The sequence below is a fragment of the Styela clava genome, chromosome 12 (assembly GCF_964204865.1).
Source record: "Styela clava chromosome 12, kaStyClav1.hap1.2, whole genome shotgun sequence".
NCBI classification, from domain to species: domain Eukaryota; kingdom Metazoa; phylum Chordata; class Ascidiacea; order Stolidobranchia; family Styelidae; genus Styela; species Styela clava.
Genome location: NC_135261.1, coordinates 13116126 through 13142348, shown reverse-complemented (window position 1 = coordinate 13142348; position 26223 = coordinate 13116126). Strand labels below are relative to the sequence as shown.

The window sequence follows — 26223 nt, the reverse complement described above, 5'->3', positions numbered from 1 at the left end:
TATATATACTCTAGTATATCTTGCTGGTGTATCGCGCCTGCGGCAAAGAGTCGAAAATCCGTTGCTGCTCATTAGCTTGTTAGGCAGTTACTGTTTCAAAACTAATTGTTAAGTATTAAAAAGTTTATGCCCTACTCAAGTATAGGAATGAATAAGGGTCACAGATGTACATGCTTTCAAAATTTTGCCATGGGCGCAGTTTTATGTAGATACGCCACTGCCGTCATGTTGTGGACGAATAATTGTATTTGCGAAAATAAATTGGTCAAAATTTGCAATGATGTATCACGAATATAAATGAAACGTGTTCATAGTATATGTATATATCATTCAGCCGTTTACAATGTATGCATTTTGCCTTTAAGCATTGCAACAGACAACTATGGAATAGCAGGCTAATGTCACTACAGGACGTAAAATTCCATTTTATCATGGCAGGTTGCAAAAAGATTGCTGGTAGATATTAACTAACCGAGCAAAAATCACTTGCAGTGGTAACTGGCATGTGTCAGGTTTTTTTTACCATAAAGTGTTGTTAAATGTTTTCAGAGTCATTGTGCCTCATTCGGTTTAGTAAGCATGTGATCTATCCATTTTGAGTACTCCGTATGTGATAAAGTTACCACTGGATTGTACAATTGACGATATCGAAAATTTGCTTCACCTATTTTGGAAAATAGCATACTTGAATTGAAGACTTTGAATATGCATCGATTATTCAAGATAAATCATGCGGAACGCGTCTGCCGGAAAGCAGCAAGTTCGCGGCAAAAGAAAATTGAACGGAAGATAGGATCGCGTCCTATAAATCGAACAAGTACGATCAACACCTCGAATATTGTTACGCACGAATCATTGAAACAAATTGACCAAGTTGATGCAATAAATCTGAAGAATATCTCGAAAAATATTTTTGCACCAGAAAACGTTAGCTTTGGCAATATGACGACTTATGAAATGATGAGATCAATTCTCGTTCTCACGATCTGCTCTCTTCCAAGACTAGCCGAAAATGCGCCAAAGGTATCAACCGTTTTTTAATCAGTTCACAACTCTGTAAAATAACGAGGTAAATTTAGGATCGTTAACAAATAATGTTTTCAAGTTTATGGAGCGTACTGACGGATTTAAGTGGAGTGAATGCCTCGCGAGGTTGGTAATCTCTGCCGTAGACAAATCATACCTTGGGGATAAAAATCAATAGTATATTTTAATGACAATCCGATTGAATGTCAGTTTATTTTACTGCATCATTATTTAGATTCTTGAAGTTGCTCGGAAATATATGGGAAAGAAGATTTTTTCTAAGGTTATGCGCATGACGTTCTATGGTCAATTTGTCTCGGGAAATAATCTTGAAGAAATTAACCAAACTATAACTAAACTCGAACAGTGCGATGTTCTTCCGATGCTAGCCGTTACAATCGAAGACCAAATTGCTGGCAGTGAACTAATCGGGTACTATTTATATTGGTCATCATCCACTTGTTAGACAAAAACTTTCTTCGGCGTAGCATACGACGGATTATGATAAAATTTCACCCATCAAGAATCTTCGGTACTCCCGAAGTATGTGAACTAAGATGGCGGACACGGAAACGTAGTATGTGTACCAGGTGGGGTTAGGCCACAATTTCAGGTACAAATACTACGGGAGTCACTTGGCTAGTCCCCGAACTTGTAATAGAACTAAAATAAAAAAAATTGGAATAAAATTATGGCCTAACCTGGTACATATACTACGTTCCGGTGTCCGCCATCTTGGTTCACATACTTCGAGAGTACCGACTATTATGGCGTCATTTCATCGCGAAGTGAACACGGGTTTATTATTTCTTAGCTAAATATTATTTTTTAAAATGAACCTGAACGTCCCCTAAATAAAAAAAAACTTCACTTTTTTTTTCATGTGAAGATGTAAATAAGTTCCACAAATGATTTAAGATTGCTTATTTAGTTTGACTACTGTAGCACAATATTATTCAAACTTTAAAATCGGTTTTATAGATGCATCATATGAATGATACTGATATTTTGTTCTTTTTATCTAAGCGTTGTTCTATGGGGTTTGTGCACTATTTATTTAATGCTTACGTGAACTTGCTGTTTAATTATTGACAGAGATGAATTGTACGAACACAACACATCTAAAGTTCTTCATTGCATCGACGTGGCTAGCAGTACCAGACGTTCCGATAAGCCTTGTATGATGCAACTTAAGTTAACAGCTCTGTTTAATTTTGATCTTTTGGTAGGTTTCATCATTCATGTATACATTATAAAACCACATCGTTTGTCTGAGATAAACTTGACTTCTTAATTAAATATGTAACTTTAATTAGTTCTTGCTCAATGGGCGGGAGTAAAAGTTTGTACATAAGGTCCATGCCAGCATCCTTTATCATAACATATTGGCCATAGAAGGTTAACAAAACTGTCATTTAAACACACCAATTGTATCGTTTGTTGACGCATAATATTTGCAAGTGTATTTATGTATATTTCCTGTGCGACCTTTGAGAGGAATACTTTTGGTGCTAGAGAACGTAAATAAATTTTAAGTTGCCTGCTGATATGCGACATTGTTCAGAAGTAATTAAATTGTCCTGTTCATTTATAAAAATTACATCTGGGCCTGTATACAAATTGAAGGTGACCGTACATTTGAACCCACGTACATTTGAACCAAGGGTTATATCCGCGGGTTCAATCTATATGCGGGTGCTGAAACCCATGGGTTAGGGTTAGTATGGGTTCAAATATCCTTAAAACAAAAAAAATCATAGGTGCAATAGTATGCAGGTGCAATCGTCGTGTAATCAAATGTACGTGCTGGGTTCAAATGTAATGGAACCAAATTGAAGGCAAACATATTCGCGAATTCTTCAGGCCTTGGACTCGAAAAACATTCATATATGTAACACAGATCTCAAAATTAGGACGAAATTTATCAAGCACTTCTGTATTGACATATAAAAACTTTGCGCCTACATGGTGTCCAACAAATTGCAAGCTTTTTTACATACGTTTGCTCAGAGCAATGTTAATAAAGATCATTTAGCATAAATATATTAGCTTTCGACGATTTTAAGAGATAGCTGTTGACACAATTCTTAGACAATTTCAGTCTACACTATCGTGAGAAACAGCTGGGGAATTCTCATGAAAGTCTCCATTTTTATATTCCGAGTGTAGCGATAATTTTAATAATAATGTATTTTGTAAAATTTCCAGGAAATATTATCATCCAAACTGAAAACGAATTCACAATTGACAACAACTCAACTAGCGACTGGGATTGAAAATGGCGCCCCGAAGATTGAATTGGTATGGCGTATTCCCTACAACAAGGCAAAATTTATTAACTACGCACATAGTATTTGAATCAGTTTAAAAACAAAAATGTAATAATAACTCGTTGGACAATGCTTGGGATTTGTGTATGTTTGTACCATTCGGTTACGTAACTTGTATTTCCAATTTCAGTCAGAAATATTACCCTTACTGACAAAACAGCAAGTTACTGAATTGGCTTCCGGATTGCATCGTCTGCTTCGTATTGTAAACAAAGCAAACGAAAATGATGTCACGATTTTAACTGACGCAGAATACACTTGGGTGAATCCTGCGATTCATTATATCAGTATCGGATTTATGAAGGCGTACAACAAAACACATGCCCGAGTTTATACAACATATCAAGGATATTTAAAGGTATAAATTGGATACATTTCGTTATAGTTTCATTATAAGCAAGAAATTAAAGTTCGATATATGTAATTATATTCAACTGTCATTATATTCAATTATATTTATCCCGAGACTTCAATAAAACTCTAAACTTCAGACATTACGATTTGGAAGACACCCATTATGTCTATGCGACAATTTGGAAGCAACAAATGACAAGTATATAAATTTACTTATGATTTTAAACAATACTTTTTAAATATTGAACCAGGTCACCGACTGTGAGCATTTGGTGTTATTTTTCATTTATGTTCATTTAACTATGACGACATTTGACGTCTACGTACCTACGACTCCACATAATAAAAATGATAAGTTAAAACGTTTTGTTTAGCTTTGTATCTGATAGTTTTTATTTCAATTTCGGTTTATCTTAGTTTAGAAAGAGAGTAAAACTTGCAACTGTGGCCGTTCGATATTTTGTTATGTCGTCTAGTTCGGAATAGGATATTCCCACGCAACGGCGCACGCAAAATTTGAGCTGTGCAACGCCGACCTCGCTCTATCGCAGTGCTACCACTCAGATTATTTTTAAGATATCACCGGAAGAAAAATTGCAAGATCTGCAATTAAATTCCAAGGAGTAAAATTCATTTTTGTACAATAAAATACTGATGCATCACGTTAATTAGTTTATATTCTAAGATATTCCGTGGGAAAAAGTTGATGGCGATCCCGACGGTATTATTTGTTCTAGTCCGGAACTGTGTGGACAGTGCGAAAACGCCCTGTTATGCGATGATCACTCATCATGTTTGATAAATAATCTTTGGAAACCATATCGTAGTTACTGAGGTTATGACTCGGGTAAGTAACTTTCCGTGCGATTTACCTTTTTATCCGTACGTAACCGGCGCAATACCGATGTTTACTCCCTTAAACACGTCACGCCAAAGAAAACAATCGAATCGACGATGCTAACAATATTGGCCTGTAATAATAGCATTCGTTCATTAACCCTTTCTATCGTGCGTTACATTTTAACGGCGTTTCACTTTTCGTAAGCCCGCTCATTGCAACGCAATACTACTTTAGGGCACATTGTTTTAGATCAGTCTGAAACGTGGGGACAATTATTTATTTGATCGATTTTTCATTTGATTCTGATGTACGGTATTTGTGTAATAGGATTGCCTAATTTATTGCGCACAATGTTTTCATCTGAATCATCTGATAAACGCTGAAATAAACACAAAACCTAGTAATTTAGGTGTTGATTGTGGACTGAAAGTGTTATCTTATGTTACACTGTTACTACAGGGTGAGGCAAAAATAAACACATTTTATTTTTTAAAACTATGAACAAGAATAGCCCTTGTTGAATTTTTATTACATACTTAACAAGGCATTTGTAATTGTGTTTAAAAAACTCTTTGAAAGCAACATCTTTGAGATGCTCCCCAGACTGTTATCCCTTTTTTCATGCATATGATCACATTTTAAAGCTACAATGCTTGTGTGCAAGACATTTTCCAAATGGACGAAAAAAAAGTTCAAGTCATGTTTGCGACTCATAACGAGGACAGTGTTCGTTTAGTCGCGGATTTGTTGGCAAGACGAAAACGCAAAGAGAGTGAATCAGCGACGGTTTCAAACATTCGATTCGGCCAATTATATGGAATGGCTGACTATATGTCTTTTACATTGAGTGAGTATATATAACCTTTTAAATTACTCTTATAAAAATAAATCTTCCTAAATATTTGCGTTTCGACCTATTGTAGGTATTGTATATGTATTGTATATGTATAGCTTGGCCAAATAAAAAAATTTGTTTCCCCGTGTACACAACAAATTATAATTATAAAAGCAACGAAATACATTAGCAACCAGTGTTGACAAGGGCCGCACTAATGGCTTGGCGGGCCGGGTTGTGGCCTCGCGCCGCCTCTCGCACGACCCTTCTGTGTATAATATTCTATAAGCTCTCAAAGAAAGAGGATTATTTGAATGGCGGCTAGTATATCCCCACCAAGACTTTTATATGTAGGCTCAAAATTAAGATGTTTGTTGCCTTTTCGCAAACTTTTTTTTTCCTTAAATTATATCAGATGTTTGGCTATTGTAAAACTATGTCATTAGGTGATGAGTGAAAGAATATGTCGTGTTTTTTTAATTACATCGAAAATGCCATCTTTACCATTTTTGAAAAACATTTGTATTTTGTATACATTTTGATAGAAATAAAGTTTTACCAGTGTTGGGGGGATTCGAACTGGGACTACGCGAACTTGACTAACTACTTGTGGTGTAAGGATTTGTACATATCACTGATTTGAACAATTTACCTGGAAAAGACTTCAAGCCACATATAATTACAATGCCAATATATTGCATCAACATTTTTTCAGGTAAAATGGGTTATGAAGTTTACAAGTCTCTTCCGTACGGTTCGGTAGAAGAAACAATGCCATATCTTTGTAGGAGAGCCAAAGAAAATACGTTGTTTCTTAGTGGAGTTAGAAAGGAGATGATAATGTTGAGAAAAGGTTTGGCGATGAAACTTGGCCGTTCCAAAAATAAAAATCAATACTGCACTAATGACCAAAATCATACCCAGCATTCAACGTGACAATACGTGGAGGAAGTCAGTAGTTTCAAACACATTGATGTAGAGTAAATTAACATAGTAAAAAAATTATCAAAATCAAATAACAGTTCATTTCAGTTTATCCAACCTTACCGTTTCTATAATTTTAGTTACTATTTTTTTTGCAATATATTATTTTATGTTCATATTTTACAGTATGTATATATATATATATAACAAGTTTCATTGGGAACAAAGCATAGGGAGATGGCGATTTTACTTGGTGAACACGCTTAGTGCATTTTCCTTATTTGTACTGTAATTGCATTTTATATTTTTGTTTTTTCATTCCCTTCACCTATATCTAAACTTTTGCCGTATAGGCTACCGTAATTTGTCTCAAATATATTTTAAAAAATATCTACTTACTGTCACAATAATTTTTAATATTTTTTTAAACGGTTGCATATTTGGTGAATATGCTACCTATTTGCCAAAATTGCTTTTCGGTGCAGATTCTCTTTCGGAGTGTTTTGGGGCTTCATTTCTGCTAGCTTGGCAATAGTAACAAAAAAATTTGTGGCAAATTTTGATTTCATATAGTTTTTTAGGACAATAAAAGGCAACCCTGCAGAAATCGTCCGATAATAATTAGTATTGTCCGTTGATAAAGTAGTACTGCGTGAAAGGCATTTATAGCATTCTGTTTTGTTATTTCGAATAGTAGGCAGGTCATATCGGGCGTTGAAAAAAAATTGGAAAACGTCATCGTAGGTTTAAATACATGAAAATATAAATAATATTGCTGCATAATTAGAAATAATAGTAAACTTGGGCTAAAATATACTCGATCTCCGTAGTGGCCGTAACATATTTTCAAGTGAATAACGCGCAATGTGCTATTTCTTTTGCCTCAAATCATATAGATTCAAAATCATTTGTGCAAAAGTAAACTCATCTAAAAATGTGAGATTTGAGAAAACATGCCGCTACGTTAACAAATTAGTAATTATCCAGTTGGGGTTCGGGTCAAGGTTAGGAATGATATGAATTCCCAGCGCGATCTGCATTCCTCCCCCTGGATAGATTTGATACTTTATGTGGTATTTTTCTGAATATTAAATCCATTTGTTACTTTGCCGTTATCTAAACGATGTTCAAACCAATTTGAGCTTTCGAAACCGATTTTTTCGTACGGCTCTTTATGCTAAACCTCACCAGATAGCAGATTGTGAAGACAAATAAATAATTGTTGGTATATGCAACACATACGGGAATAACCCAATTTTAAGGCCTAATAAATACTGTTCAGTTTATTTGCAATTGACAAAACGGACGAGGACAAGAGTGCTGTATTAGTCTACCAATCAACCATTGCAATTAATACAAACAAAAATCAGATACTTGGCGGGTGATCGTAAAACATTGTAGCCTACAGCTCATACATTGACCCTATAATTAATCAGATAAATCAAGAACGGTTAAAATCAGCAAACAAGTCTTGAGCATTTTATCAGATACAAACAATAAACTTCCTAGTAATAACATCATGGAATTTGAGAAAAATCGCATATGCAAACACGTTGTTTTAGTCAAAAGTGGAAAACATTGCGAAATTGAACTTGTGATATGAAGGGAAATTTGGTATAAATAGAAAAGAATTCGAAATATTTGGTCTGAAATCTAAAGGTGTGATATTTCCGTCTTGCGGAATGATATCAAAAACAAAAATTAGTATTCACGGAATAGTTAATACTGGGGATCTGGGGTCTGCGTGCCTTTCGAAACATCTTTGAACGTATTTTATAGAACTATAATCATGTTTATTCTTCCAAACTCAACACAACAACAAGAATATATCTAAACAATGTACATTTGGTGTCAAATTATACAAAAGTATTGGGTCGGTCTTCGTTCTGTGGCGTCTATAAAGTCGTCAAAGCCGTCGTCGAAGCAAGTGCTACGTTAATTTTAGGGAGAACCAGCATTTTTGTTTGATGTTTTCCCGAGCACCGAATTCCTTGTTTATCTCCGTAACAATTACAAATCAGCAATAAGGTAACAACGACGTAACAAATCGAATTCATGCCGCCGATCAGACAGATATTCGAGTGTGAATAAACATTGCCTCTTTTGGTAGTTTTTTGTGTTACTCGTCAGTTTTTAGTTGTGTTCCTAAAAAATAGTGTTAACCAAATAACTTGATGGTCATTATGTATTCCGAGGACCTCTATTTTCGTTACAATATATATTTAAAAATTGATATCGGTAACTTTGCGATAGACTAGCCTAAAATTATCTATCAGTATTTATAAGTGCTACTTATAGCTATAGTTTTGAACATATGAGCCAGTTTGTGAACGCCAACTCTCTAAAAAATTCTGAAAATCAGCCCTGAAAATTTTGCAATGATAAAGTATAGGATGAATATTTCCGAGGTCAAGGGTCGAAGAAAAGTCAATTATGTAGCCGTTCGCACATCGATTAATTTTGTCGATAAAACGATCTATAAAATAATTTGGGGTGAACAGAATTGATTAGACAAGAATACTGGGTAATGTTTGTAGATGATTTTATTGAATTTGCTATACTTGAATTCCTCCATTGGACACAATATGGACCTTTATGGTGGCCCATCGTTGTCACGTGTAAAATTTAAAAAAAAAAATGAAAAAATAAAATGAAAAAGCGAAAATAAAAAAATAGTTGTGAAAAAACATAAAAATAATTGAAAAAAAAGAAATAAAAAAAAATTTAAATTAAAAAAAAAAATTGAAAAATAAAACAAACAAGAAAAATTAAAATAAAAAATTGAAATTAAAAAAAAAAATTAAAAAAAAAAAAAAAATTTGAAAAAAAAAATTGGATAAAAAGAAAATAAAAAGGTTGACAACGATGGTCCGCCTCGTGGCCCATCGTTGTCACGCGTTTTTATTTTTAGAAAATTTGATGCTGCTTGGGACCAACGTTGTCAGACTTAATCCTACACGCACAAATGTGTTTCCTGGGTTTCTAACTCACTACTGATTTTCATGACCAATATCCAATAAATTTAACATGAAAATGTTCTACAAATTCTCCATGCTACAAGTTCAACCACAAGCAATATATTTATAATAAGGATAAGAGAATATAGAATTGGATACGAAAATTTGTTTTTACGTGTAGAAGGTAATTTAATTGGAAAATGCTGCTTAACTGCTCAGACACTCGTGCGATGCCGGTACGGTATCGTCTGACCGTACCGGTACCCATGCAATCACTCGTGAAAGAATGGGAGATGATGAGTGAATGTATGGCTACCGGTACGGTCAGACGCAAAGCGACTATAACCGACTACCGGTATTTGGTAAGACGGTACGGTACCGGCATCGCGAGTGTCCAGATAACTGAGTAGTTAAGCAGCATTCTCCAAATTACCTTATACACGTAAAAACAAATTTTCCGAATTTTCGTATTCAATTCTATATTCTCTTATCATTATTATAAATATATTACTTCTTGTTGAACTTGTAGCATGGAGAATTTATAGAACATTTTCATATTGAATATTGCTCAAGAAAATCAGTAGTGAGTTTGAAACCCAGGGAACACATTTGTGCGCGTAGGATTATGCCTGACAACGTTGGTCCCAAGCAGAAGCAAATTTTCTAAAAATAAAAACGCGTGACAACGATGGGCCACGAGGCGGACCATCGTTGTCAACCTTTTTATTTTCTTTTTATTCAATTTTTTTTTTTAATTTTTTTTTTTTTCATTTTTTTTTCGTTTTCATTTATTTATTTTTTTTTAATTTTAATTTTTTTTTTTCATTTTTTTTTTAATTATTTTTATGTTTTTTCACAAAATTTTTTTTATTATCGGTTTTTTATTTTATTTTTTATTTTCAATTTTACGCGTGACAACGATGGGCCACCATAGACCTTTCCCCGAGCATCGACATCCTTGTTTACTTCGTGACATTGGCCAATCAGCACGATGCAAAAAGTGACGTAACAATGCTTCCTTTTCGCTTCCGCTCAGACACTTTTCTCACTCAGGCAGATTTTCAGGCGTGGTCGTAAACATTACCTCGTTTTCGCGTTTTTCAACTTTATTTGTTAGTTTTCAGTTGTGTTTCGGAAATTTAAATATAAATCAGATAATTCAATGCCCCTTCTGTCTTCTTAGGAGTTTTATTTAATTGCAGTAGTAAAAAATTAGTGTAGAAATAGATGTGATAGACTGGGCTAAAATTCTTTACTGGTACTTTTAACACACAGATTGTTGTATGCGATAAATCATAATGATGGTTTGGAACACATACCCCATTTCACAGGCGCCAACTCGCAAAACCACTCTTAATAGGCCGAGAGCCGAGGCGATTTATCTTTCAGTTTCGTAGCGCACATAAAGTAACTACCTGAAAAAGATTTCAAAATGTTCCTTAGAAATTTAGTAACAAATATTGCATTGTTCCCACTTCCAAAAGTTGCACGTTTTACAGAAAAGACGCTTTTACTACAATAAATATGTGTTACCATCTGTCCTATTTTTTCTGCTTTTCCGGTATCATGGGCCAATGAAAGCAGACTTCTGCATGACGTAACAATCAAATTAGTCAGCTGTAGGTGGATCCCCCGGGGTCGGATGAATATCAGATGTACTACTGCTCGCTTTTGCGTTGAGTACCGGTAGCCTTTGCATAGTTTTTTTTTTTCAGTTATTATTAGTTCAATTATTCCAAGGAGGTGTTGAAAAGTATAAGTAAGATATTAAACACTTGTACATCCTTACCAAAAATAGCAATTTTCGTTGAGCACTAGCTCATAAGACGTTGTTAAATAGGTACGGTGCGGTAACTCCAAGGAAGGCTAGACCTAGAATAATATGTCACAAACAACGATATTTTCTGGCTTGAATGAAATGTTTATGATTAATTTAATGACTCTTCTTGACTATTCAGCAGACTTTTACTACTATATAGGCCACAGCATATTTGGAAATAGAAATTTAATGGCTGTTTCTGTAATACACGGTTGTGTATTACAGAAATATGTCGGTTGGTCTGAATCTAAATTCATAGAGTCGACAAGAACATGGGAAGCAATGACAAGTTATGCCGGAGTGAAAAGTAAAGTAGCATTGGAAACGATTGAGAGATGAGAAATCAAGTTGTAGACAGACAGTTGATGTTTTAAAATATAGTCTATAGTCCATACTCATACTGTCAGAGGGCATTTCAGACTCTGATATATCAAAGTTTAGTGTAGATATAGTCTAGTACTAGTATGCAAACACTGCTGGACTGTAGTACATGCAATGAGCATATATACGCTCATTGAGTACATCAGATAAAATGCCATATGTATTCAAGGTATTAGTTAGTATTTAGTGGTATTTTTACACTCATGCTGTTCCAGATATGATTTTTTTCCTCATTTTAGATACTGTACTACAAAAGAAAACGGCAATGTTCCACTAATCCGACCGAACGCAGGCTCTCTAATCCCTGCTGCTATCAGTGCTAAAAAATTGATTAAACAAGAAGTCTTGAAGCGTAAAGGTATATAAGAATCATAATAGGTGCAAACAGCTTAGATGGGCTATTCATATTGAAATACTTCAGCACTTTTCTGCAATTGGAACTGCCCATCAAACTCATGTTGAGGACTTCATTGGGGTTTTCAATTCATTTTTTCCTCAACTATGAAGATCTTTTGAGGTTAACGAGGCATTAATAAATAAAGCTGAGGAATTTGTTTGTTCATTGTATGAAGAGGATTTGAAGAATGTAAATGATACCAGGGCACGTCTATTTACCACTGGCAAACATACGGATTATACTCTCCACCCAACAATCATTCACTGAAGAAGCATGTGGCCTTCAAATCAGTTCTTGAGTTGGCAAACTGGAAGTGTAAGAAAAATAGTCAAAATAATTTATGCAAGTGTGCCAAAATTAACATATACTGCACAGATTTTTGTTTTTGTATTGACTATAAAAATCACAGTACACATATAGAGGAAAAGTCGATTTTCGAGATAGCGGATTTCAAAAACAATTCAGAAGAAAGTGAATTAGATATTGCAGTGGATTTAATAAGTATCATTTATTTGTTTTGTTTTTCGGACATTTGTTAGTGTTGTAGTCCTGTTTCTAGAAATAATATTGCCTTTGTTCAAATACATAACCACATTAACTAAAAAAGACTAATTGTATATTTCTGATCACTATGTTATGTACATATTGTACATCATTTAATTTTCTCGACTTTTCCGGTAAATTTCTAAGTGAGAAATACCTGATTTTTTTGTGTTTTCGTGCTCACGATGTTAATTTGTGACTTCATTGCTTAAAAATAAATACGTTTGATAGCTTCTATAAAATGGATGTAGCTTTTTATGCTGTTCTTGTTGTAAACTGCTTGTGGTTATTACATAAAATTTATTCGCTAATGAGAATCAGCGTTGTTGGTGTCGCTGCTTGAAGACCTTTCGAGGTCACTCGCGACTCCTGTCACACAATTAAACTATTTTTTTTGTTGGTTACATGCAATGTTCACTCTAATTTTTGTAGTATGTGTGCGCAGAAATTTTGGTGTGTGCCCACTTTTTTGAAAATGACTAATATTTGTTCAAAAACCAATGAAGAAATTTTGACCGGGTAATAAGTGGGCTTATTAAGAAAATTTTGGTTATTCAATAGGTTTTTCTATAGATTGTAAATGCTTTAGTGAAGGCTATCAGTAGATAACAATGAACATAAATGGAAAATAGTAAATGAAATTGATTGTAACAGATGGTTTTATTTGAATTCAGATGAAGGGTGAAAAAAGAACAAAAGAACATTGTTACATTACATCGAAATACGTCTGTGCGCAGTAAATCTATGCGTGTGCGCAGCATCTGAAAGCTGTGTGCGCGCGCACACCTTGGAGGGAACACTGGTTACATGTAACTTACTTATACCTTTTAACAACGTCTCAGCAAAACTTAACTAATAATACCTAAACAGGGCTATGGAAAGGCTGCCCAACTCAACGCAAGATCGAGCAGTAATAACTAAGATTCATCCGCTCGCTAACAGCTGATTCGATTCAATTGTTACGTCATGCAGAAGTCATTGTTCATTGACGGAAATGTAGAGAATATAAGACTGATCGTAGGTAGCAAATATTCCTTGTAGTAAAAGCGTCTTTTCCGTAAAACGTGCAACTTTTGGAAGTGGGAACAAGGAAATATTTGTTACTAAATTTTTAAGGAACATTTTAAAATCATTTTCAGGTAGTTACCTGATGTGCGCTACGAAACTCACTTTCTAGGCGTTTTTCAGGGCTTCGGCTCGCGGCCTATGAACCTTTCCCCGACCTTTGACCCCCGGAAAATTCTTCCTATACTTTACCATTGCAAAATTTTCGAGGCTATTTTAAGAGTGCTTTTGCGAGTTGGCGCCTGTAAAATGGGGTATGTGTTTCAAACCACCATTACGATTCGTCGCATACAACAATCTGTTTTTTAAAAGTACCGGTAAAGAATTTCAGGCTAGTCTATCACAGCTATTTCTACACTAATTTTTATTACTGCAATTAAATTAAAACTCCTAGGAAGACAGAGTGATCATTGAATTATCTGATTTACATTTGAGTTTCCGAGACACAACTGAAAACTAACGAATAAAGTTCAAAAACGCGAAAACGAGGTATTGTTAACAACCACGCTTGAAAATCTGTCTGAGTGAGAAAAGTGTCTGAGCGGATGCGAAAAGGGGGCATTGTTACGTCACCTTTTGCATCTTGCTGATTAGCCAATGTCCATATAGTAAACAAGGAAGTCGATGCTCGGGAAAGGTCCATAAAATAAGCCCCGAAAATTTTGCAATGGTGAAGTATAGGAAGGATTTTTTTGGTGTGGAAGGTCGGGAAAGATCCACGAGAATATAAGTCAGATTTAAATTTACCGCCACTTGAGTTCCTTGGATGCGGGGTCATAGGTTATTTGAAATCTGAAATTTCTCCCAAGATTTGAATTTTTCATTGCTTGCTTCGAATTTGATTTGAATTGTTTTGTCAGCGGTGTTAGTCTTAATTTTTTTAAGACCTACAAGTTTGTAGTTTATTTTTACCACCGGGATTAAGTGAGTATCCTTTTTTTACAATTTTATGAACTGTTGTTGGAGTTGGACATTTGTCCTGAATTCATAAAGCTCTTTATGTTCTTTTGGGATTAATAGACTATTGTAATATAAGTTACGGTATAACGTTGGACTAAATCCTATCCTTCTTTCTTGGGGCTACTGGTACCGGTAGCCTACTGCACTTCAGCATATTGTCAGTAAGTGATTTTAATTCGATTTTTTGTTACAATAAAATAAAGATACAATACAGGGTTAAACAAACAAATATACGGAAAATTAGTACGGTACCGGGTACCGTACTGGGACAGTCAAACAGTGCTGCAATGGGCAAAATTTTAAGTATTACCTTACCCCAGTACCCTACCGGTATAGATTTTCTGATACACATGCTCACTTACAGACTTATCCCTTTGTATCCCAAACAGCAACAACATATCTATTTAAAGAAAACTCTAAAAAATACTCGAAGGCTAATTCGGGCGAAAATACTTGGGTGCTGAGTTTGAACACATACAGACATATGTCAGTATGTACATGAAAATTTGATTCTTTTTCATCTGTGCATCTTAGTCATTTTTCCAATTCCAACTTGCATATTTAGATATCAGGATATTGCTGTTTGTGAAAACATTCTTTTTGTCAATCAACAACGTCATCTTTGCAAATGAATATGAATCAACAAATGTCACCTTCGACTTTTAATAAGTCAAAAGAATCATCTTCTGCAACGAAAAAGGACTCCCTTTCTGTGAAAAAAAGATTACAACAAGAACTCATGTCATTAATGATGTCCAATGATAAAGGAGTATCAGCATTTCCAGATGGAGATAACCTTTTCAAATGGGTCGGTACTATTGAAGGCCCAAAAGAATCCGTATATGAAAACCTAAAATATCGATTAAGTTTAGAATTTTCAAGCACCTATCCTTATGAACCACCAACTGTTAAGTTTACAACACCCTGTTTTCATCCTAATGTCGATGAAAATGGAAACATTTGTCTCGATATCTTGAAAGAAAAATGGTCCGCATTATATGAAGTACGAACTATTTTACTTTCAATTCAAATGTTGCTCGGAGAACCAAACAATGAAAGTCCACTCAATGCACACGCAGCGGAATTGTGGAGAAACTGTGCAGAATATAAAACTCAACTTCTGGATCACTATAAAAAACATGCAAAACAAAATGCATAAGAAATTCACTGTATTTAACTTATCTGACAATTTCTTATAAATGTTGATGAACTCTATTTAGTAACAATGAATTTGGTCATCTTCACATTTTTGAGTGTGTTTATTTTTGTTGCACTTTGAGAAAAATGTCTGCCCTTTTTATGGGAATTTATTGCGGTTTGGCAACCAATGGTGCCGTTAGTACACATTGCATATTTAAATTTGTCCTGTGTGTTTCTATGAAAGACTGTGTCTCCTACTCTGTGAAACTTGTTGAAATATTTTATATGTAACTTTATAATATCAGTTATAATTAACATAAACAACAGTTACTATTTAAATTCTTTGGATAGTAGCAATATACTAAGTTGTAAAAAAAAGACTAAAGTTTTAACTTAATTCAACGTAGCTTTTGTGAAATACTCTTGTGAGATTGTATACAATAAAAAAAAATTGTGCAGTTTTGTTATGCTGCATATCATATAACGATTTTAATCCAACAAATCTGCCAAAACTGATATAGGATTCAAAATTTGACAGTGATGTATTAATTGGATTTTATTTACGGCAAGTATGAAGATGCCAACCCATTTGAAATATGACAATTCATAAATATTGTATACTGATTTTGGACTTAACTGAAATCCTATTACTAGTGGAGACCACCAGATATATTTCTATCATTTACACCTACTCAAAAATAGTCTCTAAAACGATATTTTTTGTTTTGGAACTATTTTCTAATCTATACATTCCTGTGCTCTATGATTACCAGAGTGTACATAATATATTTGTTTCCGAAAGTCAATCAGTTGAGAGATATTTCTCCAATATACTTTTTGAATTGTCCATATGTTTTCATTTAAATGTTCATGCAAAATTTTTGAAAAACAACCTGTTTCCATAGAAATTTTTTCTGTATCATTGTTTTGTGTTTGATGTTTTCTCAACATTTTCTACATCAAATCTTGTTTTGTATATGTATATAGATTCATATTTGTAAACAAATAGTAGAAGGCAATGCCTTTGCCTGATGCTTTATCAACACTTGGTGATAATCCTTATTTTGGAGCAGGGTTTGGTCTATTTGCCTTGGGTGCTGCAGCAGGAGCCTTGAGGAAAGGTGCAACTTATGCTTCACAAATTATGAGAAGGTTAGACAATAATAATATAAAAGTCAAATGAAAACAGATTTAAAAATACGTTTCTGGGTAATGTGTTGAAATGTTTATTCTTTTTCCCTCATCTTGCTAGTCGAAATTGGAATGTGGTCGTTTGTCAAGTATGCATGAATAAGATAGAAAGTAAATAAGTTATTAGTTGACAGCACAAAGCTAGACTATGCTCTCGCAAAAACCTATATTTTATGGAGTAATGTTCTGTTTCTTTGTTTGTAAAATAGTTATGTTGCCCAGATCTATATGAAGGAGTTATTTATCCAGGAGTAAGGGGAAAAAAATACAATAGGTTGTACCATGATCTCTCGTCTGGTTCCCAGTACTTGCTGGGTAAGGGATTGGTTATTTGTTTCAGATGCACAGACTTGATGGTGGAAGAAGCTGTAATCGAACAGCAGTTACGTGAACCACCCTACAACAGCGAGGAGTCTAGCAATCCTCCCATAATTGTTCCCACAGGATTCGAACCCACTCAGGTTGATCAGAGGTGCGACGGCGGGCATGTTCCTAATGCTTAGCATTATGTGCCAACCCAGAGTCTGTCAGTCAGCTATTTTCTTAGTGTTGGAATTTATATATTAGAGACAGCACGAAGGCTTATTTTTCATTAGTCTTAAATATCAGGTACATCGTATTATTAGTGATAAAATTACTCATCCTTTCAGATATCTGATCACAACCATGGAGATACCAGTTTCTGATCACAGTTACAACTGGGTTTTACAATGGATTGCAAAGCGTCCAGATATGTCTTGTCATTTGAGTGTCAACACAGCTTTTCAACAACTTCACAGCGGAAAGATTTCAACCTCATTCAATTTTACACCCAGTCCTGGTGCTCATTATATTTGGTATTTTGCAAGATTGTCCTCAAATTTCTTAACTATAACATGTGAAATTACTTTTTATTTTGCATTGGTATTGCAATATTTAGTCAGCTGCTTTCTGATTTGTATTCTTCATCTTTCAGGTATAAAAAATTTCCAATTAAAATTGAACGTAATCGTGAAAAACAAATGATAGATCGTAACCAGCACATCCCATATGAAACAGTAACTCTAACAACATTAGGAAGAAATATTGCATTATTTGAAGATATTTTAAGCCAAGGTTTGTACTTGAACAATTAGTTTTGGTTAGATTGATAATGTGCTCCATCATTACATTTGGACATTCTATCTGAATTTTCAGTGATTCAGAAGTGTCGCGACAGAATGATCACAGGACAGGCACAGCATACTTTCACTATTTGCAAAAGCATAGAAAAAAGTAGTATAAATGACATCATTATTAGGATCTCGCCCTTTGTAGCAGAAAAGTTTGGCGCGCCCTTGCCTGTAATACCAATTTGTTTACACTCTCCTCTCTATTGAGCTCCTGTGTTGGATTAAAATAATTTTGTTGAAAATTTTTATTCTCACCCAAGTCTATTTTGATTTGATCAATTCTGTATAAAATCTTCATGTCTTTCCTCATTTTTACATTATTCTTTGGTTTGTTACAGCTAGAGGAGATGCATTAAAAGAACACCATGGTATGACATTGATATTCAAACCAATGGGTCATGAATGGAGGCAATTTGGAAATCCACAACGTAGGAGACCTTTGCATTCAGTCATACTCGACGAGGGGCAAGGGGAAAGAATACTTGGTGATGTCAAACATTTTATATCTTCACAAGAATGGTATACAGATCGTGGTATTCCATACAGAAGAGGTTATCTTCTTCATGGCCCCCCTGGTTGCGGAAAAACTAGTTTCATGTGAGTTTTTCAATTGATTCAACTAATCAACTTGGATTTTCTTCATTCTGAAGAAAAGTTAGGTAATCTGTGAATTATTAGGCTACACTGCTTTGAAAACTGCATCAGCAGTTGCATGGTTTGGTACATGTTCTGTAGGTTGAGCTTTGTACTGTCCATTGCACTCAGTCTCAATTACTGTAATTTCATCGCATGATAGCGCGGCGGTGTGGCTCATCGTTAAGAATTCGCTTGCCACCGCACCTCTGATTACTCGTGGGTTCGAATCCTATGCGGAAATGGTTATGTGCGAGAGGATTGCTGGACTCCTCGCCGCTGTAGGGTGGTTCACGTAACCGCTGTTCGGTTCTCTTGTAGATTATGTTTAATTGGTTAGGTTCTGGTTCTTAGAAATACTCCATGGCTCCCTAACTTCCTAGAGATTTATTTGAGACAATTGTGAAATTCCTTCAATAGTTAGGGACTATTAGGAGCTCGTTTTCTATTGCTCCACTGATGAAACCTGCTGTCGAAGACCTGAGTGAAAATCTGTTTAGAGGATTGCCACTTCTTCTTATCGCAGAGTGGTTCATGTGAGCCTAGTATCCAAATGAAAGGCTGTGATCCACCATATTGTTAAGCTGTTTTATGAGCTTTCCTTCCAGGAGACATTTGAAAGTCCTATTCCATTTAATATAAAGTATCAATCAGTGAGGGATATGGTTCTTCCCAAGCACTGAGGATTCCTAATCCTGAAATATATATTTCTGTAGAACAGCTTTAGCTGGTGAGTTGGAATACAGTATATGTATACTGAATGTTGGAGATTGGTCACTCTCTGATGACAGACTTCTCAACTTTATGGTCACAGTGCCACCACAAAGCATCATATTATTAGAAGACATAGATGCTGCTTTTGTTGACCGCTCAGCAATGCAAAATGGTTTGTTATCATTTTAATCAAGTTTTTGTCTTTCAATCTTAGGAGTCTGTGAAGAATTTCTTAAAGTTTATTGAAAACAGCTTTATATACTATTTGCAGGATTGCTGGACTCCTCACCGCCGCAGGGTGGTTCACATAACTAGAACCTTTTCCACTATCAGGTTCACACAGCTGAAAAAATAGCTGGCTAACTGATCTCATACCTGACATGCACTGTTAACTGGACGAGAGATAGTGGTACGGCATATGAATAGGCAGCATTTCTTAACGTTTTTCCTCTCCCCTGGAATAAATATGTTAATCCCATAATTTATCTTCGATGATTGAGTTATCAGATGCTTGAACATTTCACAGCCACATGTCAGAATTTGTTTGACAAGGTATTCTCTCTTATTACAGATCCAAGAATGCAAGGAATGAGTAGCATCACATTTAGTGGACTATTAAATGCCCTGGATGGTGTTGTATCTTCAGAAGCTAGAATTGTATTCATGACGACAAATCATATAGAAAGGTATAATTCTTTGTTAATTTGTTAGAAATTTTAATTTTTTTTTGAATAGTTCTATCATCCTATTGTTGATCATCTAATTTACAGGTTGGATTCTGCGTTATTGCGACCAGGTCGAATAGATTCGAAGGAATGTGTTGGACATGCTTCTCAATATCAGCTTGGTTGTATGTTCTTGAGATTTTTTCCTGAATCAAGTGATGCAGAAGCATTAAACTTTGCCACTGAATGTATCAAACATTCAGACAAAATAAGCATGGCACAGCTACAAGGGCACTTCATGCTTCATAAATATGATAAAAATGCGGTTTTAGAAAATGCTGATAAAATTTCTTTATTATGATACAATATTACAAGTGGAATTTGTTACTGTTGTGTGTTTAGACTTCACATAGTAGTCATCGTTCCAGTTTAGTGGTCAGAGGATGGGTTGAAGAAAACTTTGACCGAGACACCTTCGCCAAGATAATCCTAGTTTTGATACCGAATTATTTGCATGCAAGCCTTCTTAGTAAAATCAGTTTAAAGAGTCTAAACTCTAAATTACTGGCTCCCGACTGACCTAGTTAAGATCGGATTTATCAAGATGCAACTTAATTATATGGCGAATCACGGCCTCTTGTCTGGATTTCGGATATGGGATTAGTCGGTTATTTTGTTTTTGAATGCATGGCGGTTAGTGGTCAGGCAATCCTTTCGCATATAATTATTCCCCACAGGATGCGAACCCATGCAAGGTAATCAGAAGTGACGCAATCAGCATGTTTCTAATGATTTGCCACACCGCAGAAGTGAGTTGGCTTTCAAATTGAGTTATTCTGTGGCGTCACCGTATAGTGACGCTTTAAACCTGGGGGAACTATTCCAAATTTCGTAAATGTACGGTTCTTACAGAGTAATCTCATGTTGTAATATGGCTACACGGCTTCTTAAATTTGACTTCCGAGGCACTTCAACGGATCATGGATCCTTTGAATGGAAAGATAAGTCTGTAAATAGTCCCAGCGAATCACACCAGCTTGGTGAAGAATGACTCACTTGAACAGAATTCAATGATACTGGCCGAAGTTCCAGACTACTGGCAAAATGACATTTAGAGCCTCTTTCTTTATGTGAAGCAGCAACAAATTTTATCCATCACAATCACAAACCAGGTAGATATCATTCATGGCGGAACTTGCAAGTTCGGAACTACTTTCAAAACCATTCTGATAAATGTAGCTGGAAAGTTTGAAGACACAACAACCAATCTTACCCCACGTACTTCTTTGGTATATACTATTTGAGAGAATCAACAATACGTTTTTGGAAAATGAAAGTCTGATATTGTAGTATGAACTTAACAAGAAAGGTTTAAAATACAAAGAAACATTTCATTCTATAGGGTATTGCATAATAACTAAATATGGTATGATATATTTCATCTCCGCTTGCTTTCTCTCAGTTCCTTCGGTACAACTACATACTTTTGTGCAACAGGAAGAGCTGGCGAATAGCCATCGGCATAGGAATTATCTTCAAACAGCACCAAATATTCATCTTGGGATGTCTTCGGTTGAACATGAATAACGGATCGATAAAAGCATGTTGTCTGAGGGTATAATGCCATCACAAGCTAAAAATGAAGTTTATTTTGATAAAATTTCTGAAAGCCAGGTAACATGCACCCACTCAAAAGAATCTCAGAATGGAGTGACTACTAAAACTATATAGTATTGCAGTTGGAGGTTTGTTAAGTAATTATCGATCGGTACGAGACTTCAGACATTTCAAAACGAGGCGATCAGGAAAACAACTATAAAGGTAGTAGGTTCCACGAAATCAGAGAAATTTTGGCAATGAAGTTTTTTTGTCTGTTGGGTACACAAATGCAGGTTCGCAGCACACAAAGTAAGAAGGCTGAAAACTGAGTTTAAAGTGAACGAAGCAGACTTACTGTCCCTTTGCTATATATGGCATCTGGGTCCGTATCAGGATTAGCTCTCCATTGTGGAAGAGGAACAACTCTTCTTTTGCTCAATGTATGTCTTTCTTTCCCCTCTTCATCAATATCATCAACTTCATATTTATTTGATGTAGGATTGAATGAAATGACCTAGGAATTGTAATTTTTAAATACAATGGAACAGTTAAGAACTGCTCCCTAGGGAGGTGGGGGACTCAATTTAAGAAAATCGGCTCATAATATTCACTTGGTATTTGGAATTCACCATTACCTCTGCTAGTATCCATTGTTCTTCGCCTTCTTCAGTTCTCACTCTCGCTGCAACTTTGTCTCCTGGTTTAGCAATGTAATCAACACTAGATGGAATTGCTCCGCATAATGGTGGCGGCCTGTTGTAAAATATTCAAATTATATTGCGATAAAAAGATGGGTTAAGTTCTTTTTTTGGTTTTGGCTTGCTCAATTGGACCAGTTCCAGTTAACATAAATATTACTATGGAGGCCGTTATGCTTCGTGGATTTGCCCTCCATCTAGCGTCATCCCAAACAATATTGAGTTGAATTGTTTCAAGTCTAGTGTTCTACATCTAGCTCACAGCGAGTCGGTGGCTGTTTGCAACACTTTAAGTACCCCCCCCCCCTCAAGTTGAAGTCAATTTGTATAAAAATGACTGACTTTTCATCTGGTTTCCCAATCCATAGCGGCAATGTTTGTGCTGATTTCTGTAGCATGCTCATCAAAACACCACGACGCATAGTTTTCCTCGGCTGGTCATCATGTGGATGCATGCCTGTTAAAAGGTTTAGAATATAATTTGATTTCTTATTTTATCAAAATTTGTAATAAAATATAAAAAATGTCAGCATGCGGTCCTCTGACAGTAATCATGTCAAGGTACAAAAGCCGAATGGATATTATTTTCTATATTTATTCCATAGGAGACAAAGTAATATAAGACAGCTGATGATAATGGACAACAATCAAGCCAGTAAAACAAAACTGCAAAAAACTCTACTACATAGCTACAACAACGGCCGAGCCTCATTGATAGTAGTTTTGCACAAAAGGTTTATCAAACTGAAAAGCATGGCAAGTACATATAATTATCCCAAACCTGTCATTTGTCATATAACAAAGTGGGCATTCACATCAAATATGGTTAACTGTTGTATGCATAGCATAGGTATGTTCAAATCAACATATCATATCATGCAAAGTTAATCTATTTGAAAGAGTAATAATGAAGTTTATTAACATAAATTATGATTTCATTGTAAAAATGGTATACATTACGATTATGATAATATTTATAATAATATGAATCCCTAGAATGAAATAGCCGCAAAAACATTTATTCTGGAGTATTAACATTAAACGAGGGGCGCATGTTCACTAAACGCTGTAAGCCTAAGTACTTCTAGTTGACGTGGCACAAAAATTTTCGCATATGTTATTCCAAACCTCCACTTGGCTATGTCATCCAAAGATTATGTCACTACCACCTCAAAATCAGGTGATCGTCTGTGCATTTTGGACGACAATCTGTATACTTTGACGGGCTTTATTTCGTCACTGTGACAATTTAGGGATGTAGTCAGGTGGGGTTAGAAATAACATATGCAAAAATGTACTTGACAACGTTCAGTGAACTAGCCCAAACTGGGTATGTCAAGTGTTGAGTCGAGTTTTGCATGTTCAGATTGATATTTTATAAACAAGGTCAATTCAACATTGTTGAGGTCGAAAACACTAAATTCTTCGGGGCTGGAAGTAGGAAGTTTTCCCGACAACATTCCAAAAACACTTATTTGACTACGCATTATCAACAGACAATTAAAAAAAAGCCTGCATATGCAAAAGCACTTGAGACCCGAAAGTTAAAGAGTTCAACGTCCGAAAAAGAGGTAAACTTATCCAGGAATGGCGTCTGACAATCCAATTGTAATCAAATTTATAAGCTTTATGTAAGCATTTCACATCTATTTTTATGAACAAACCTGATATTCTTGCAGCCATACGTTTTTCTTCTTGCAATGTTTTAATCTGTGTTATTATTGCCAAACCTTTTCTTAAAAGATCACATTCATTTCCTGCGTCAGCAAGAGCTGTGCTGTAGAGATTCCGTAGTTTTTGTCGATAGTATGTTGTGACTGCAAATATATAAATTTTTTTTTATAATGAATAGTCATAAAATGAGGGTTATTAAAATTATCATTTGCGAATTTCCTTACGTTTTTGTTCTGATTGTATTTTATCGTGTGTTTTTGCAATGTTATCAAGGCTGTGAAATCCATTTTCTCTTTCCTTCTGCGTGTCGAATATTGTTGTATGCAGCTCACGAAGGAGCTCCTGAATCTTCTCATCATTACCTGCAAACCTGGCTTGGTTAGCATTGATGATTCCCTGTTGAAGAGGCATTGGACCTGCCATCATAGATGAGCTGGATGCACTGCTTGCACTCATACCTCTGCAGTTCAATTATAGTGTCCAGCTATCAGGTTATTGTCATTCAATACCGGTAGTTACACAATAACTTAACCACAGAACTGAATGTCGAATTGCTAATATTAGAATATGTAGTCTAGACTAGATGAATGTAAATTCCATTATAATAAGGATGACCGACATTATCGGTACCGGTAAGTTAGCCTTGCAGCATTGGAACAATGATGGCATTATACGTGTACGGTGTACATGGTGTAGGCCTAGTGCACTCAGACCATTCCAGCATTCTGGGCTTCCCGCTTTTTTTAAAAACGAATCTGCTTTTGTCTGTACGTACCGTAGCGCGTAGCCTACTTACATGACTTGCTATTACTCGTTGTATGCGGCACCCCTTTGTTATATTGGGTCTTACCGTAGTACAGTAGTAGTATATATTTACGGTCCTACTACTTACTGAATCAAAGTGACTATAAACCACTTTGTTACGGAATAGAGCGCGAAGAGCGCGAAACAGCGCAGAAGAGAGGGAAACATTTTTCTTTCATTATTTATTAGCGTCCGTGACATTTTAAACAATTTGATGGGAAACAGTATACAATGGTAGGGAATGATCACGAGTTTATATCAGTGATCTTTAACATCTTTAAATAACCAAACATGACGCACCCTAACTTGGTACACATACTGTGTTCAAGTTGTGCGTCATCTTGGTGCACATACTTCATGACGCACCCTAACCTGGTACACATACTGTGTTCAGGTTGTGCGACATTTTGGTGCACATACTTCATGACGCACCCTAACCTGGTACACATACTGTGTTCAGGCTATGCGCCATCTTGGTGCACATACTTCTGGAGTTCCAAAATTTCTTTGATTGGTGTATAGTCACTTTGGGTGTGCTCATACGTCATGTTGGGTTATTCAAAGATGTTGAAGAAACCTGATATAAACTCGTGATCATTCCCTACTACTGTATGCTGTTTCCCAACAAATTGTTTAAAATTTCATGAACGCTGATAAATAATGAAAGAAAAATGTTTCCATCTCTTCTGCGCTGTTTCGCGCTCTTCTGCGCCCCCCGCGCTCTATTCAGTAAGTAATAAGACCGGGTTTATCTTTTTTTTGTTTCAATTGAAAGGGAATACGCGGTACAGGTCGTATGGTGCTCCCGCACAACATAATTGTTAAAAAGTTCGTTAAAAAGTCCATAATTGTTAAAAAGTTGAACGTTCAAAAATTCCAATATTTCGAATTATTTTATTGTCCTGCCGATACGACGCCGCGAACCTTCCAGATGAGAGAGCAACTTCGCTCAGAGACGTCAGGGTTCAAAGAGTTAAGGCTCGGAGCAATTTTATCCCGTGGATAAAGCAGGAGTTCGCAAATAGATATCATTTTATGCTCGATTTTTTAACACTCATTCACGGCGAAACTTGGTATGTCACGAGTTTATTGCAACTATTCTTCGTCCATGACCCCAAATATCGGTTAGAACAGGGGTGGACATGATTTTTGAACCAGGGGCCAAAAATTGGTGCTCCCGCACAACCTGAAAATAGTATGTGTAGCAGGTTAGGGTTATCAGGCTGTACGCCATCTTGGTTCACTAACTTCTGGAGCGCCCAAAAATTCTCCCCACCTAGACTGGCGGACCATGCATGTGACGTAAAAATTTACGGTTTATGAAGAACGGTGTTACAAAAGAAAAATGAGAATACAAAAAAATCTCGTGCCAAAACTCAATTTAATCGTAATCTCAACAAATTCCTTGAGCTGTTTTTTAGCTGAACATAAAAATTAGGTTCTGGTTTGGTTGTGGCATTATCAGGCGGGCCAGCTTGAAGTACCCAATGACCCACAGGTCGTAGTTTGCCCATGCCAGTGT

General features: G+C 35.7%; 4 protein-coding genes across 7 annotated transcripts; 3 read left to right on the top strand and 1 right to left on the bottom strand.

Annotated features, from left to right (window-relative positions):
* The first annotated feature begins 430 nt into the window (after window positions 1-430).
* LOC120330165 (hydroxyproline dehydrogenase-like) lies at window positions 431-6921 on the top strand. Its single transcript, XM_078118607.1, has 8 exons — window positions 431-1023; window positions 1262-1458; window positions 2122-2251; window positions 3235-3327; window positions 3487-3714; window positions 3848-3909; window positions 5196-5398; window positions 6102-6921. Exons 1-8 carry the CDS (start codon window positions 706-708, stop codon window positions 6320-6322), a joined length of 1452 nt encoding a protein of 483 aa, XP_077974733.1. The 5' UTR covers window positions 431-705; the 3' UTR covers window positions 6323-6921.
* Window positions 6922-14175: 7254 nt separating this feature from the next.
* Window positions 14176-16560, top strand: LOC120329917 (putative ubiquitin-conjugating enzyme E2 C). 2 transcript variants are annotated; one of them, XM_039396710.2, is made up of 2 exons: window positions 14176-14396; window positions 14998-16560. In XM_039396710.2, exon 2 carries the CDS (start codon window positions 15061-15063, stop codon window positions 15589-15591), a length of 531 nt encoding a protein of 176 aa, XP_039252644.1. In that variant the 5' UTR covers window positions 14176-14396; window positions 14998-15060; the 3' UTR covers window positions 15592-16560. The 2 variants fall into 2 exon arrangements, with proteins under 2 accessions (XP_039252644.1, XP_039252645.1); XM_039396711.2 differs by lacking the exon at window positions 14176-14396 and adding an exon at window positions 14447-14593.
* Window positions 16561-16583: 23 nt separating this feature from the next.
* On the top strand, window positions 16584-21121 carry LOC120329916 (mitochondrial chaperone BCS1-like). 3 transcript variants are annotated; one of them, XM_039396709.2, is made up of 7 exons: window positions 16584-16724; window positions 17414-17583; window positions 17719-17858; window positions 18253-18511; window positions 19264-19433; window positions 19833-19947; window positions 20032-21121. In XM_039396709.2, the coding sequence occupies exons 2-7, from the start codon at window positions 17474-17476 to the stop codon at window positions 20285-20287; spliced, it is 1050 nt and encodes a 349-aa protein (XP_039252643.2). In that variant the 5' UTR covers window positions 16584-16724; window positions 17414-17473; the 3' UTR covers window positions 20288-21121. The 3 variants fall into 3 exon arrangements, with proteins under 3 accessions (XP_039252643.2, XP_039252642.2, XP_039252641.1); XM_039396708.2 differs by having other exon boundaries at window positions 17414-17640; XM_039396707.2 differs by having other exon boundaries at window positions 16585-16724; window positions 17414-17599.
* A 125-nt stretch (window positions 21122-21246) lies between these two features.
* LOC120329669 (SAGA-associated factor 29-like) lies at window positions 21247-24556 on the bottom strand. Its single transcript, XM_039396394.2, has 6 exons — window positions 24122-24556; window positions 23888-24040; window positions 22566-22680; window positions 22161-22278; window positions 21881-22039; window positions 21247-21559 (listed from the first exon to the last, which is right to left on the bottom strand). The coding sequence occupies exons 1-6, from the start codon at window positions 24351-24353 to the stop codon at window positions 21365-21367; spliced, it is 972 nt and encodes a 323-aa protein (XP_039252328.1). The 5' UTR covers window positions 24354-24556; the 3' UTR covers window positions 21247-21364.
* Between the last annotated feature and the right edge of the window lie 1667 nt (window positions 24557-26223).